Below are 15,299 nucleotides of genomic sequence, written 5' to 3' on the forward strand. Positions count from 1 at the left end.
AGATTACCTACAAAGGAACAAGAATCCCCATGAGAGACCGCAGTCTTCTCATCAGCATCAGTGGATACTTGAAGTCTAATAGAGCAGGGGTCCCCAACCCCGGGTATCGGTCCGCAGCCTGTTAGGAACAGTGCCGCACAGCAGGAGGCGAGCGAGGCCTCAGCTGCCGCTCCCCGTCGCTCCCCATAGCTCGCATTACTGCCTGAACCATCCCCCACCACACCCAACCCCGTCCGTAGAAAAATTGTCTTCCACGAAACCAGTCCCTGGTCCCAAGATGTTGGGGACCGCTGTCATAGAGTAAAGCCTCCAAGTTCTGGGTGAGAATAATTTCGAAACTAGCATTTCTATGTAAGTCAAGCTACTAATGAAGTGTGAAGGCAAGATTCAGCCTTTCAGGGGTATACAGTTCAGAAGCCTCGTGAGACGGTCCTAAATAGGGTATTTTTTTTTTCAATTAAACATGGCAGGTTGAACATATATTTACTTCCTTTACCTTCAAATAAAATTACAGTTAAAGGATTTTTTTTAAAGATAAAAAATATAATGATAAGGAGATTGAGAGAAAAAGGCTGAAAAGAGATGGTCACAAAATTTCAGGACCGGTAAAGCAGAAGATAGGAGAAAGCCAAATGTCTACAGGAGGGAATTTCAGCAGGCAAGGTCATTTACAGCACCCTGGAAAGGCTCAGGAACTTAAGGATCCAGATGCTTCCGTCAGTGGAATGGTTGACAGTTGGTATAAGAAACAGTTAGAGCCTTAGATGGCTCTGCAGCCAGGCAACAACTCTCTGCAGGGGGCTCCAGATTGGAAACACCAGCAACAACTGAGAATGGAGACTAAGTATCTATTCTGAATGGTGACCGCCCCCTCCCCAGGTCCCTCGTCCATGTGCTCTGAGAAAACTACTCTCACCCGCTCAGAACAGTTTGCTAGATTCCTCTCTGAGGAAATAGATCATCCAAGAAAATGGCTGCAGGTACCAGCAGCTGCGATAGCCAAGTCCCTGTCCAATCACTACCTTGACCTGTGAGTGCCCATCAGTGCTCACAGAGCTTCCAACCAGCTTCTTCATACTCACTCATAAATAGAAATGGACAGCCCAGTTCAACCAAACATTTGAGGAAAACCATTGACAAAGCAAGAGGGAAACCAAAATTAAACAGAAACAAGCAACATAACAAAACTCAGGCAATAAACACTGCCAGGGTCAGAAGAGATGCAATGATATCAATCATGAAATAAGAACACAATATCCTAAAAAAGAACATTCAGAGAATTAAAAGCTCTTGTAAATTAAAAAGTTTGATAGTAGATATATGGTATGAAAACTTGGAAGGTAAAGTTTTGTGACATTTTCCCCAGAAATTAAATAAAAAAATTAAAGATACAGAAATTTGGAGACAAAAGATAGGAAATTAGAGGATCAGTCAAAGAGATCCAACATCTGAGTAATGGGAGTTCCAGAAAGAAAGTGCAAAAAGAAAAACCAGAAGGGAGAAAATAAGCAAAGAAATAACACGTTAAAATTTTTGAACTTAGCGCAGGGATTTCAGAAGTCACTGAGTGCCTGGCTCATTAGTTGAAAAAGAAAAGAAGACTCACAACAAAGCATGATACCATGAAATTCTAGATCACTGAATACATGGACGAATCTACAAGCTTCCAGAGAGGAAAAACAAAAAAAAGTAGGTGACATGAAAAGTCTCCGTAATCAGAATGGTATCAGACTACCTAAAGCAACATCTTGACACTGATGATGACAGAGCAATGCCTTTGAAATCCTGAGACAAAATGTTTTCCAAATGAAAATTCTATATCCAATAAAATTATTAATCAAATGTGAGGCTAGAAAAAGGATATTTTCAGACATGCATGATATAAACATTTTTCACTCTTTGCATATTTTCTCAGGAGGTATAGGATGAGATGCTCTAGATAAACGAGAGTTAAAACCAAGAGAGAGGATCCAGGAAACGGGGAATTCAAACCAGGAGAGAGATGACTGGGATGGCCAGAGCCAAGATAAGGGAGATGTAAGCTTGACAGCTGCGCAGCAAGCCTGGAGGGCAAGGAGTAGGAGGCCTGTCACCAAAACAAAACAACCAAAGGAAAAAAAAAATAACAATGAAATTGGAAATTCCCTGGCGGTCCAGTGGTGAGGACGCAGCGCTCTCACTGCCGTGGCCCAGGGTTCGATCCCTGGTCGGGGAACTAAGATTCCTCAAGCTGCACAGCGTGGCCAGAAAAAAGAATGTCAATAGAATGACATATTTCAATGTATTCAGAGGTCTTCAAATTGGTCAGAGAATTTGGAGATAAATAAGTGATGAGTACACACAGCTCAGGTGTAAAAAACAGTTACAGAGTTATAATACAAACCCTGAATATTGGTTTAACCAAAAACCGATGCAAATACGCTGGAAGGACCGGGGAGAAGCATCTGTATGGGTGCAAGCTGTGTACTTATGGAGGGTGGAGGGGGAACGTGCAAGAGACCTAAAATGTCATCCTATATAGTGGGGGATCACTAATATAATACCTCACACTGAAAAATAACAAACAGCAGCATAAGCATATTTTAAGTAAGTATAAAAATCAGTACTCGAGAAAAGAGATGAGAATCGCCTTTAGGGAGCAGTGTAATAATATTATTCCTAATTTTACACTTCATGTAAATTGGAAAAGCCTTGCAGCCATTCACTGGAAACAACTCAGGGACTGAATATAAAAACTGACAATGGGCAGACCTTATAGGACAACTCCAAGCCACAACCTCTGCAGCAATGAGTTTAGAACACCGAACTAAATCCCCGCAGTTATCTACCCAGAATGGGTAGGACTTGGTCGATGATTGCCAACATCCCTATTTTTGGTCCCTACTTCCAACTCAGGACCAACCAGAGAAAGCCAAATATGTTCCCCCAAACAATCACATAAGATGCCCGCTGCTGGGCTTCCCTGGTGGTGCAGTGGTTAAGAATCCGTCTGCCAATGCAGGGGACACAGGTTCGAGCCCTGGTCCGGGAAGATCCCACATGCCACGGAGCAGCTAAGCCGGTGCACCAGTGCTACTGAGCCTGCGCTCTAGAGCCCACGAGCCACAACTACCGAAGCCAGCACGCCTGGAGCCCGTGCTCTGCAACAAGAGAAGCCACCGCAATGAGAAGCCAGCGCACCGCAACGAAGAGTAGCCCCCGCTCGCCGCAACTAGAGAAAGCCCGCGCGCAGCAGCGAAGACCCAATGCAGCCAAAAATTAAATGAATACATTTATTAAAAAAAAAAAAAAGGATGCCTGCTGCTAGTTGGCCAGCCTCAGCTTCCTCATGCCAACAATGTCCAATCAGAGAGCACCTGAAGCCTTATTTTTTCACTAGAAAGCTTTCCCACTATGAACGTCTGCCTGCACCTCTGCCAGACACAAGTGATGGTGGCTGACTCCCTTGCTATAGCAAGCGCTGAATAAACAGCCTGTTTGTTTTTCTCTTTTGAGTGGTCTTCGTTCATTTCCACAACAACAGCACAATGAATGGCTGTGATAGAATTATACATTACTGTATAGAAACGCAAATGAACAAGTACAGCTACGTACACAAACATGTTGAAAGAAAAAATGGCAAAGAATACAGAGTATTTCATTTAATTTCCTTAAATCAAACAGAAAGATATGCTCCCAGCATTGGCAGATTGGCTCTGAGTTGGGGCACTCGTTCAACGCCACCTACAACTCTGCCTCAGCCTCCACCTCCTGCACTTATGAAGCCTAAAGGTCACTGAGCGTACAGGCCTAGGGTACCCCCAGGTCTTTGCTGAGACCGCGTCTAGTCCTGGGCATGCGCCTGGCCTTCCTGATTCCCTGGTTTACTCCAGAGTCCTTCAAAGCCTTAACCCGCCATGTACCTTCCTCTCCAGGCTTTTCAGTCTGTCTGCTGTCCCTGACCCCAGGCAGACGTAGGTAATGTTTTTAAAGCCCTTAAGAGTTCAGAAGGGGCAAAACAAAGGCAATCCCTGAACTGAACCCTCAGGGAACTGCCAGACAGGTCAAAACACACCACCCATGATCCCGAGCACTGTATTGGCACTTGCCGAAGCATCAAGCCACAGCAAGAGCACAAGTCACTTGTGGCCTTATGCCGGGTAAGCAAAAACACCAAAATCCTCCTACCAAAATTTAGTAGCCTCTTTCTTCATTAAGCGTGTCCCAGTTGTTTTAAGTTTTATTAGATTTGTTTCAAAAAGTTGATTCTAACAGTTTTTCTCAGCTTACTACTTGCCTCAGAAGAGGGATGGCTCTTTGCATCTCCCTACTCTGCCATTTGTCACTCTCTATGTAACCTTTTGAATTAAATCTTAGAAATGGAGGGCAGATTAGTGGTTGCCAGGGGTTGGAGGAATGATGGAGAGTTGAGTGGCAGCAGAAGGGCTCTTCGGTGTTGGAGTATCTTGCCTGTGGTAGACATACGCCCCTACACAAATGATAAGCTTTTTGGAATTAAATACACACATGGTACAAGACTGGGGAAATCTGGATAAAATTGGTGAATTATATCAATGGCAATATCCTGATGGTGATATACTATAGTTTTACAAATTGACATTGGGGTAAGCTGGAACAAGTGTACAAGGGACCTCTCTTATTATTTCTTACAACTATATATGAATCTATAGTTATCTCAACAAATTTCAATTTAAAAATTCAAAAGATTCAGATTAAAATGAGGAAGTACAAGGAATACAATTAATTACCCAATTTATTTTGCTTTTCTTTTTTATGCACCCACAAGTTATACGATAAAAATCTATGCTTACATAAATCTATAACAGCTTTTAATTAAAGTAAAATAAAATTCTAATTAAGAAAAAACCATATGATAGTATAACTGATAGTGATGTTTTTAGTGGCACATAAAATAACTAGGCATCTTACAGTTAATATCAACGTAGATTTGATGACTTAGGTATGTTTGGAATGAGGTTGACCAACTGACTGGTCTGTTTTGGCTCATGCCGTCGGCTTTGGCACTAACCATCAAAATGTCTGCAATACACACGGTTACAGTAACTAGTGGTGTAACAGGACAGACCGAGTCAGGAAACATTATCCACATTTCTATTTATTATACGTATAGGACAACAACTTCAGGAACAATGAGAAAGTAATGTATAAAACTTTCATAAAGAAATACAGGTTACAAAATAATCATTTAACTTTTTAAGCAAATGCTTAAGCATTTTCATGCATTTGTTAAATAAAGCATACATAACTCAAAATGCTAAATAATTCTAGTTTTCGACTAAATCCTCTAAAGAATATGTTGGTGAAAACTCAAAACTGTCTAATAAGGTATGCATGATCTTGTTTATTTAGTATTTATCACAGTCGTCAAAATGATCATGGTTAAAGTGGCAGGTGTGGTGGTGGTGGGATGAACTGGGAGACTGGGACTGACATGCATACACTAATACATATAAAATGGATAACTAATGAGAACCTGCTGTATAAAAAAATAAATAAAATAAAATTTAAAAATTCAAAAAAAAATGATCATGGTTAAAATCCATTTAAGCATTTACAGAATACCATTTAGGCCCAATATTTATCTAACTAAATGAAAATATCAGAGAAATGGATATTTATGGCACCAGGTTATAAAGAAGCTTTATTTAAAACCATCTTTGTCAAAGTTTTAACACTAGAACAAAAATCCAATGTACCTAAATGAGACATAAGCTATTCTTAGTAGTAGTATAAACTCTGTCCTATGGGTATTACTATTTTCAAGTTTTTTCCTTTATATGAAAGTACCAAAAGAAAAATTTAAGTATAACTCACAGATTACTTTGTATATTTATCATTCTATAAGCAAATATCTTAGTAATTAATATATTAAGGCCATAAATCAAATCATTACCCCTTATGTCAAAGGCCTATTCACTGATTTAGAAACTTCACTTTTATGTGTGTCATGGGGTTGAAATCAGCCCACAGACACAGAATAGGTTAACAGCAATATATTTTTTCTCTTACCAGGCTTTCACCTTTTTATTGGAACAGGGTTTGGAGGTAGGAGTTTTGAAAGCACTAGGGTTCAAAAAATTAATTTTTTTATCAGAGTGAAAAGATTCTTAAAGAATACAATGATGGTATATAATCTTGCTCTTACAGCACAAATCCTCATATTAAATGACTGTGCCGCAGAAAAATACTGTAATGCTTTAAACAAAATTTTAAGCTACATTAATGACCACGAAGTTTCACGCAAAATGCAGGAATCAAAATGTTTAACTGCCGTCTTATCGGGCTCCACAAACACACTCAGTCTTCATCGTCCGAGTATATCAGCTTCAGCTTCTTCATAGTCCTCCATCTGTCTTTCAACATGACGCTTGTTCGGTTGTTGAATTTATAATGTGATAGTATTTTAGACCAATTTCCCTCTCCGTATTTCTTCACGCCAGATCTCAGATTCTTGTCTTCTTCCCAAAGCCATGCCTTTTGATGAAAAGTAAGACAGTTATTCACAGAAACAATTATGTTTTTTTCAATTGAGGTATAAATGACAAATAACATTTTATTAGTTTCAGGTGTACAACATAATGATCCAGTATTCATATATATTGTGAAATGATCACCACAATAAGTCTAGTTAACATCCGTCAAAAGCAGATAAAACGTAGAACAGTTATTCACAGAAACAATTCCTTAAATAACATATCTACTATAAATACAACTTTTTTTATCAGTATCATGTTACAATTTCTTAACGGTGGAAGAAATTCTGTAAACATATCTTAGATTTCTGTAAGGTCTTATTGTGGTGATGTTGTCAAGGGTCCTGACTGTGTCACTGTTCATTTTACGTGAACACACTATGGCTCAGCTGCCCAAGATCAGACAGCTACAAAACGACGGGGCTAAACACAAACCCAATTCATCTGACTTTAAGCCCACACTGTCTCTTAAGATGCTTTTCTACAACTGTTAATAGATTAGAGATATGTAGGATTCACAAATACCGAGAACTTATGAATATTTAATTCTTCCCTAATGAACTCAGTGAAAAACCCTGTTCTGTCTATGTTGGGCAAAGTACACACACACATAAAACTCAAATCTTCTCTAAAACAGATTTTTGAGAACTAACACAAACTAGTTAAAAAAACACGATTTTGTTTTTGGAGGAAATGACTGAAGAATTTTAAAAGTCAGATTCATTATTATACACAGAAAAAGACCGCTGACACCTGGCATTTGCTATAGGTGGCCAACTAGCCACCCCTTCTGCCGACACGCTGAGGAGCAACACGATCGCCTGAGTGATTATTTACTGTTTCTGAACGATGAATCATCTCCCCGGCTGACTCACGTCTGCTTTAAAAATCCACTCTTCATCAGTCACAAGGAGCCAAATACCGTAAGACCTCACTTGCACGAGATACCTAGAGTAGTCAAATTCCCAGAAAGAGAAAGTAGAATGGTGGCTGCCAGGAAGTGGGAGGAAGGGGGAAATGTCTTCTGAGTGGAGTGTTTCAGTTTCGCAAGGTGAAAAAGTTCCAGAAGTTGTTGCACAACAACGTGAATGCATTTAATGCCAGTGAATCATACACTTAAAAATGATTAAGGTGATAAGTTTTATGCTACGTTTTACTACAAATAAATAAAATTTTTTAAATGAGCAAAGGACTTGAGTAGACAATTCTCCAAAACAGATATACAAATGGCCAATAAGCACTTGAAAAAAATGCTCAACATCACTAATCATTAGGGAAGTACAAATCCAAACCACCAGGAAATGTCACCTCAAACCCATTAGGATGTCCACCATAAAAAAAACTAGAAAATAATAGGTGGTGGCAAGGATGAGAAACTGGAACTCACGTGCTGTTAATGGGAATGAAAAACTGTGTGACTGCTAGGGAAAATACTATGGTGGTTCCTCAAAAATTAAAAGTACCACGTGACCCAATTCTACTTGTGGGTATATATCCAAAAGAACTGAAAGCAGAGACTTGAAGAGAAATTTGTACACCCTTGTTGATAGCAGTATTACACGTAATAGCCAAAAGGTGGAAGCAACCTAAGTGTCCACTGATGGAGAACTGCATAAGCAAAATGTGGTATATAAATACGAGACATTACTCAGCCTTAAAAAAGGAAGAAAACGCTGACACGTACTACAATGTAAATGAATCTTGAGGACATTATGCTAAGTGAAACAAGTCAAACACAAAAGAACAAATACTGTAGGATTCCACTTATATGAGGTACCTAAAACAGTCAAATTCAGAGACAGAAAGTAGAAAAGTTGGTTGCCAGAGGCTTGGGGGGAGGGGTGAAGGAGGAGTTATTGTTTAATGGGTACAGAGTTTTAGTTTTGCAAGATAAAAAGAGCTCTGTAGGGCTTCCCTGGTGGCGCAGTGGTTGAGAGTCCACCTGCCATGCAGGGGACACAGGTTCGTGCCCCGGTCCGGGAAGATCTCACATGCCGTGGAGTGGCTGGGCCCGTGAGCCATGGCCGCTGAGCCTGCACGTCCGGAGCCTGTGCTCCGCGGCGGGAGAGGCCACAACAGTGAGAGGCCCGCGTACCGCAAAAAAAAAAAAAAAAAAAAAAAAGAGCTCCGTGGATAGATTATGGTAATGGTAGCACAAGATGTGTTTAATGATGCTGAACGATACATTTTAAAATGGCTAGGATGGCAAATTTTGTTTTGTGTATTTTATTACAATTAAAGAAAAAAAGAATTCAGCTCAGCTGTCTGATACACTATCAAAGAGAACCTCCAGATGCTTGTAGACAAACGTGAGATGAAAACTATCTTGTGTATGGCTCAGGGCCATAAGATTGGCAGTGTCCATCATTATACCTCTTGTGGGTCTGAGCCGCCACCTATCAGCAACTGTGCTGCCTACAAGGACACGGCTAATCAACCTCTAGACAAAGGCATTTTTTTGCGGTATGGAAAAAAAAAAAAAAAGATAATGTATTTCAGGACACAAGCAAAAACTGTGCCCTTAGTACTGTTCTCTTTTGTCTTTTGCTTTACTTGAAAAATAAAAAATAAAGTCAATTAAGAGAATCATAACAACCCTAGCCATGCCCACAACTCAAGATACAAACAGCATACAACAAATTAAAATGCACCAATCTTTTCTTTCCATAAGGTTAAAAAGTTTATATTACTTATACTTCAAAAATTGTGTATCATTTCCAGTGCCTTTTAGAGGAAAAAACAATGCTTCAATAATGCTTTAAAAATGGTATTTACTTACACCAATGGAATCCTTGGGTTTAGTGCTATGTCAGTAAATGGCAGAAGCATTTTACAGTTTCTGATCTGTTGGTCTGATCAGTTCTGATCAGTTCTGACCTAGTTTGGTCTATTTTTAAAGCCTGATTTGGTGTGAATAATCAAGTAGAAAATCTAAACTTGGATAATATGTAGTGAGCAACTACCTTTCACTGGTCCAGATAAATCATTTCAAAGACCTCTATTTAAAAAAAAAAAAAAAAAAGACCTCTATTTTAGATCATAAATAGTAAAGTCTATACTTTTGTTTTTTAATTTTTGGCTGCACCCCACGGCATGTGGGACCTTAGTTCCCAACCAGGGATCGAACCTGTGCCCCCTGCATTGGAAGGCAGAGTCTTAACCACTGCACTGCCAGGGAAGTCCCAGCAAGTCTATACTTTGGAGAAGGAATTGTTTCTCACAAGGCCACCGGGTAAGCTCTAGGCTTGCTCTACTGCTTTCGCCATCGATGACTTGGTGACTCAAAGGTGTGCCCCTACTTGCCCCCTTCACTTTCCTCAGATGACGGGGAGCCAGAGCTAAGGGCTCATCGCTTTCCCATGATGCAAGACCTTCAGACTGGCTACTTTGTTCAGGAATATGGAGATCTTAGCCTGTGATGCTGAGGAGGCTGCTGCAGGCCCAATGGTGCCAGAGACTGAAGTGTTCCTGAAACCAGGAACCATAGTGGTGCCCAAACAGAAAGAAACCCTGTGTGTGTCTCTGAGACTAGAACCCGCCAGTTTTCTAACATTTACTTTCTGCCTCAGAGGAAAGATATAGGAGGCAAACATAATCACATAAAATACTAATTTTAAAAAAGCAGCTGGATTTAGAGACCCGATTCCCAGTCTTCACTGTAAACCACATATTTCTGTGGGCTCATAACTGAATATTATAATATTGGCACCATCCAACTCAGGACATTTCTTCCCACAGGCCAACTGGATTCTTTCCCCTAAACAAAAAGTTTTTATACTGAGCAGACGCTGTGTCACGACTGTGGTTGTGCAGTTCTTATATCCTCTAAACTTCACAGGTTCATAAAACAGGAAAAAGTAAACTACCAGTCTGAAAGCACAGCCCATTCTCCCCATTGTTTGCAGTAATGTGTGGAAGTTATTTTAAACAGTGTGCCCTTGTGTTGCTCAACTCTAGCTGGCCCACCAACCCAGGTTCCATGTTTAAACATCAACTGATTGTGAGAAGGGACTTTGGAAGAGCTTCATAAACTGAAATATCCTTCCATTTCATCACTCAGATTCCTGAACAGGAGTTGGGAACAATGCTTTTTCATCTTTCTTATCCTCTCTTTTTTCTCTTACTGTGAAAAATAACAGGCAACCTCAAGTCACACATTGGACCCACTGCCTGCTGAGACAGGATTGTGGGTTTCTTGGTCACACCTGTGTAGGTGCTCAATGTAGTGTAGACATGTTTTAAAATAAAACATGATGTATATTAAAAAATGATATCATTTGTAATTTAAAAATTACTGTATCGTGGGCTTCCCTGGTGGCGCAGTGGTTGAGAGTCCGCCTGCCGATGCAGGGGACACGGGTTCGTGCCCCGGTCCGGGAGGATCCCACATGCCGCGGAGTGGCTGGGCCCGTGAGCCATGGCCGCTGAGCCTGCGTGTCTGGAGCCTGTGCTCCACAATGGGAGAGGCCACAACAGTGAGAGGCCCGCGTACCACAAAAAACAAACAAACAAACAAAATATTGTATCGTAATTCCCATTATATACCATCTACGCGAAAAAAGTCTTTATTGTAGAAAGGCTCTTACTTTTCTTCTTGAATAAAGTTACAAAAGGAAGGCCTCTTTTCAACCTGTGATGAGGCAGGCAAAAATATCTTTGTCTGTTTAACATACAAATGCAGCGAGAAGAAACTGTCAAGAAACTGTGCAAGACTACTGCAATAAAAAATTTTAAAGAACCAAAATCTCAACACAAAGTAAGATAAAATCATTTACTCATCTGAAACAAATTATCCCACCAAAAAGCCAACAGTGGAAAGCTAAAAATAAAACCAGACACAGAATTGTTTTTTGACATAGTAAATAGTGATAGATGACATCACCTGTATTCTATGTTATGTAGTTGATATTCCATATTTTGTTTCAAATACAAAAAAGACAGAACCTTTTCTTGATATATACCTATAAATAACACCTATAATCCCATTTAGAATTGTTGCCAGAAGAACAACAGGGAAAGATAAAATGTATGAGGCAGAGACTTCTAATTTTAGACCAACCTGGAGAGCTTGGAAATATCACCCCAGTCGTCATAACAAGAAAAATGGTGAACAAACTGTAAAGTCAATAACTCTTCCTAGATCCATCAGAAAATTAATGTCACAGGGCAAACAGAAAGGTGGATACAGAGAATCATAGATTACTGGAAGCAGAAGGCCAGGAGAAGCAGCTCACAGCTGGGGCCAGTACTGGGAGGAACATTTAACTGTGATGGACAAATTGAGGGAGGCTCATTGTGAACAAGCTTGAGTTAAAAACTCCAGGGGCCCAATCTTAGGGGGCCCACAAACTTGTGAGTTTTCTCTCCAAAAGCCCCACCAGGTTCTCATGGTGAAGATGACAGAATAATCTCCTCCTGCTTCGAGCAGGCGGAAGAGGAAAATACCCATTTCAAAATACATCCAGAGCATTCTGTTCTCATTAACAAAGCCTGCCCTCGGACTTACCTGGTGGCGCAGTGGTTAAGAATCCACCTGCCAACACAGGGGACACGGGTTTGAGCCCTGGTCTGGAAAGATCCCACATGCCGCGGAGCAACTAAGCCCGTGTGCCACAGCTACTGAGCCTGCGCTCTAGAGCCCGCGAGCCACAACTACTGAAGCCTGCGTGCCTAGAGCTCGGCTCCGCAACAAGGGAAGTACCTGCAATGAGAAGGCCGCGCACTGCAATGAAGAGTAGCCCCCGCTCGCCACAACTAGAGAAAGCCGGCACGCAGCAACAAAGACCCAATGCAGCCAAAAATAAATAAATAAATTTATTAAAAAAACAAAACAGGTGCAGGAAGCTCAGAGAACACAAAGAAAGATAAATACCAAAAAATCTACATCTTGGCACATCATATTCAAAGTGGGAAAAAAATCAAAGACAAAAAATATATATGACTTTTGGTTGCATATAGTAGCATAAGGTCAACATTTCCTCATTCTCCTTTGGGAATTCACCCAACAGCAACAAGGAAAGAAATGAAATCCCAAACTCATAAAATTAAGAGAACCCTTTGGCCTGAACCATAACATAGGTGAATGGGGTCCATTATTGGTGGAAACTGACAAAAGGTATGTGAAGAAGTGGGGCACAGCCACTCTACCTATAGATCACAGAAAACCCGTGGCATACACTTTTCCAAAGTAAGGAACATATCCTGAGGTGTACACCTTAAATCCCTGGTCTGCAACAGCAGGAGCCTCTCTCAACCAGCATTACCTCCAAAAAGTAGAGGTGGTGGACCTAAATTAGGAATCATGCAGACAAGCAATAGTTGCAGGGAGCAAACCAAAAACTGGAGTTGACTGCTATGTTCCCTGCGGGAGAAGGCATGGTCAAAATAAACTTGAGTCACAGGAGATATCCCTAGTAACCTAGAACTTGACCCTAGCCCAGCACCTCAACAACGAACCATTTGCAAATAGCTTATCAAAAAAAAAAAAAAAAAAAAACATCTTAAATAAAGAAGAGTAAGAAGAAAAGTATAGGATCATCTTCCACTGCCAACATGATCAAACAAGGACCAGATTTACTCACCTGCTGTGAACAACTAGAAAACCAGATAAAATACAGTAAACAATGGTTTCAGAAACTGGACGGATGGCACAGGACTATAATCACTGAAAGGGCAAACAAATGAAATGAATCCTAAAAGGAACCCATTTTAGCTTTCTGAATAGAAAAATTCTTTACCAAATGATATTTTTTCTTTTTTTTTTTTTTTTTTTTTTAAAGCACAGAAAAATCTTATTTAAATTGAATCTATGGAGGCTTCCCTGGGGGTGCAGTGGTTAAGAATCCACCTGCCAATGCAGGGGACATGGGTTCGAGCCCTGGTCCGGGAAGATCCCACATGCTGTGGAGCAACTAAGCCCGTGTGCCACAACTACTGAGCCTGTGCTCTAGAGCCCATGAGCCACAACTACTGAACCCGTGCGCCTAGAGCCTGTGCTCCACAACAAGAGAAGCCACCACAATAAGAAGCCTGTGCACCTCAACGAAGAGTAGCCCCTGCTCGCTGCAACTAGAGAAAGCCCATGCGCAGCAACGAAGACCCAACACAGCCAAAAATAAATGAATTAAATAAGTAAATAAATAAATAGAATCTATGTTAGGAAGATACAAATATAAAAACTTATCAAGTAGATTTAAGTTCCACCCTACATCTGATGAACTGATTTTATGATGACAGTAATACAATAATTCTAAATAAATGTCACTAACATCCAGCTTAAGAAAATCTTTAAAATGTGGGTGAACTTTGAATAGGCAAATTGGTCAACAAATCTAAGATGGCAAAATTAAAGATGGCAAAGAGAAAACATTTTATCCTCCAGATTTTTTAGGGTTGAACAGAAATAATCACAATTATTCAAGTTATGACTTTAATATCCATTAAGTATTATTTAATTATAATAAACATACCTGTTTTTTTCTAGGTTGATGTTTTTCAGGAGTTAGACGCTGACTATTTAAAACACGTATTCTCTTGCTTTCAGTGGCTTGCCTACTCTTCTCTTTTTTCTTCCTTCCACCTAAAAGTAGAAATGCTGTCATCAAAAATTGTGTCACATTAAAAGAATTATATAATTTTTTTTTTTTGCCCACACCGTGCAGCATGTGCGATCTTAGTTCCCTGACCAGGGATTGAACCCATGCCCCCTGCAGTGGAAGCATGGAGTCTTAACCACTGGACCACCAGGGAAGTCCCAGAAGAATATTTTTAAAGGTTACCATGAAATTCCTATCTACTGGTTAGCTATTTTTTTAAAAAAAGAACTCTGTGTAGTTTTTTTCCTTTGAATCTGGAAGCAGCGTGATACAGTGCAAAGATCAGTCTTTGAAAATCAGGGGTGTGTGTGTTTCCTTTCCAACCTTGACCTGGCAGAACCGCTCCTGCAAAGGGTGTCAAGAAGAAGAGCCATTCTAGGATAGAAAGCCCAGAGATAAACCCACGCACCTATGGTCAACTAATCTATGACAAAGGAGGCAAGGATACACAATGGAGAAAAAAGACAGTCTCTTCAATAAGTGGTGCAGGGAAAACTGGACAGCTACATGTAAAAGAATGAAATTAGAACACTCCCTAACACCATACACAAAAATAAACTCAAAATGGATTAGAGACCTAAATGTAAGACCGGACACTATAAAACTCTTAGAGAAAAACACAGGAAGAACACTCTTTGACATAAATAACAGCAAGATCTTTTTTGATCCACTTCCTAGAGTAATGGAAATAAAAACAAAAATAAACAAATGGGACCTAATGAAACTGAAAAGCTTTTGCAAAGCAAACTACAAACAAGACAAAAAGACAACCCTCAGAATGGGAGAAAATATTTGCAAACGAATCAATGGACAGAGGATTAATATCCAAAATATATAAACAGCTCATGCAGCACAATATTAAAAAAAACAACCCAATCAAAAAATGGGCAGGGCTTCCCTGGTGGTGCAATGGTTGGGAATCCGCCTGCCGATGCAGGGGACACAGGTTCATGTCCCAGTCCGGGAAGATCCCACATGCCGCGGAGCGGCTGGGCCCGTGAGCCATTGCCACTGAGCCTGTGCATCTGGAGCCTGTGCTCCACAATGGGAGAGCCGCAACAGTGAGAGGCCCGCGTACCGCAGGAAAAAAAAAAAAAAAAAAGGGCAGAGAGAATGGACTTGAGGACACGGGGAGGGGGAAGGGTAAGCTGGGATGAAGTGAGAGAGTGGCATGGACTTACGAATATTACCAAATGTAAAATAGATAGCT

General features: G+C 40.4%; 1 protein-coding gene across 2 annotated transcripts in view; it reads right to left on the bottom strand.

Annotated features, from left to right (window-relative positions):
- Positions 1–6,002: 6,002 nt before the first annotated feature.
- The window catches only part of TERF1 (telomeric repeat binding factor 1), a 39,729-nt gene continuing 30,432 nt past the window's right edge, over positions 6,003–15,299 (bottom strand). Inside the window, exons 9-10 of one of the 2 annotated variants that reach the window (XM_029223089.1) lie at positions 13,964–14,073; positions 6,003–6,495 (exon numbers count right to left, since the gene is read on the bottom strand). In XM_029223089.1, the coding sequence (XP_029078922.1) occupies positions 6,319–6,495; positions 13,964–14,073 (287 nt within the window). In that variant the 3' untranslated portion in view covers positions 6,003–6,318. The remainder of the gene's footprint in view (positions 6,496–13,963; positions 14,074–15,299) is intronic. The other variant, XM_029223090.1, reaches the window with a different exon arrangement.

This window comes from Monodon monoceros, unplaced genomic scaffold (assembly GCF_005190385.1).
Source record: "Monodon monoceros isolate NGI ecotype Baffin Bay Population unplaced genomic scaffold, NGI_Narwhal_1 Super_Scaffold_14, whole genome shotgun sequence".
In the NCBI taxonomy this organism is placed as follows: Eukaryota; Metazoa; Chordata; class Mammalia; order Artiodactyla; family Monodontidae; genus Monodon; species Monodon monoceros.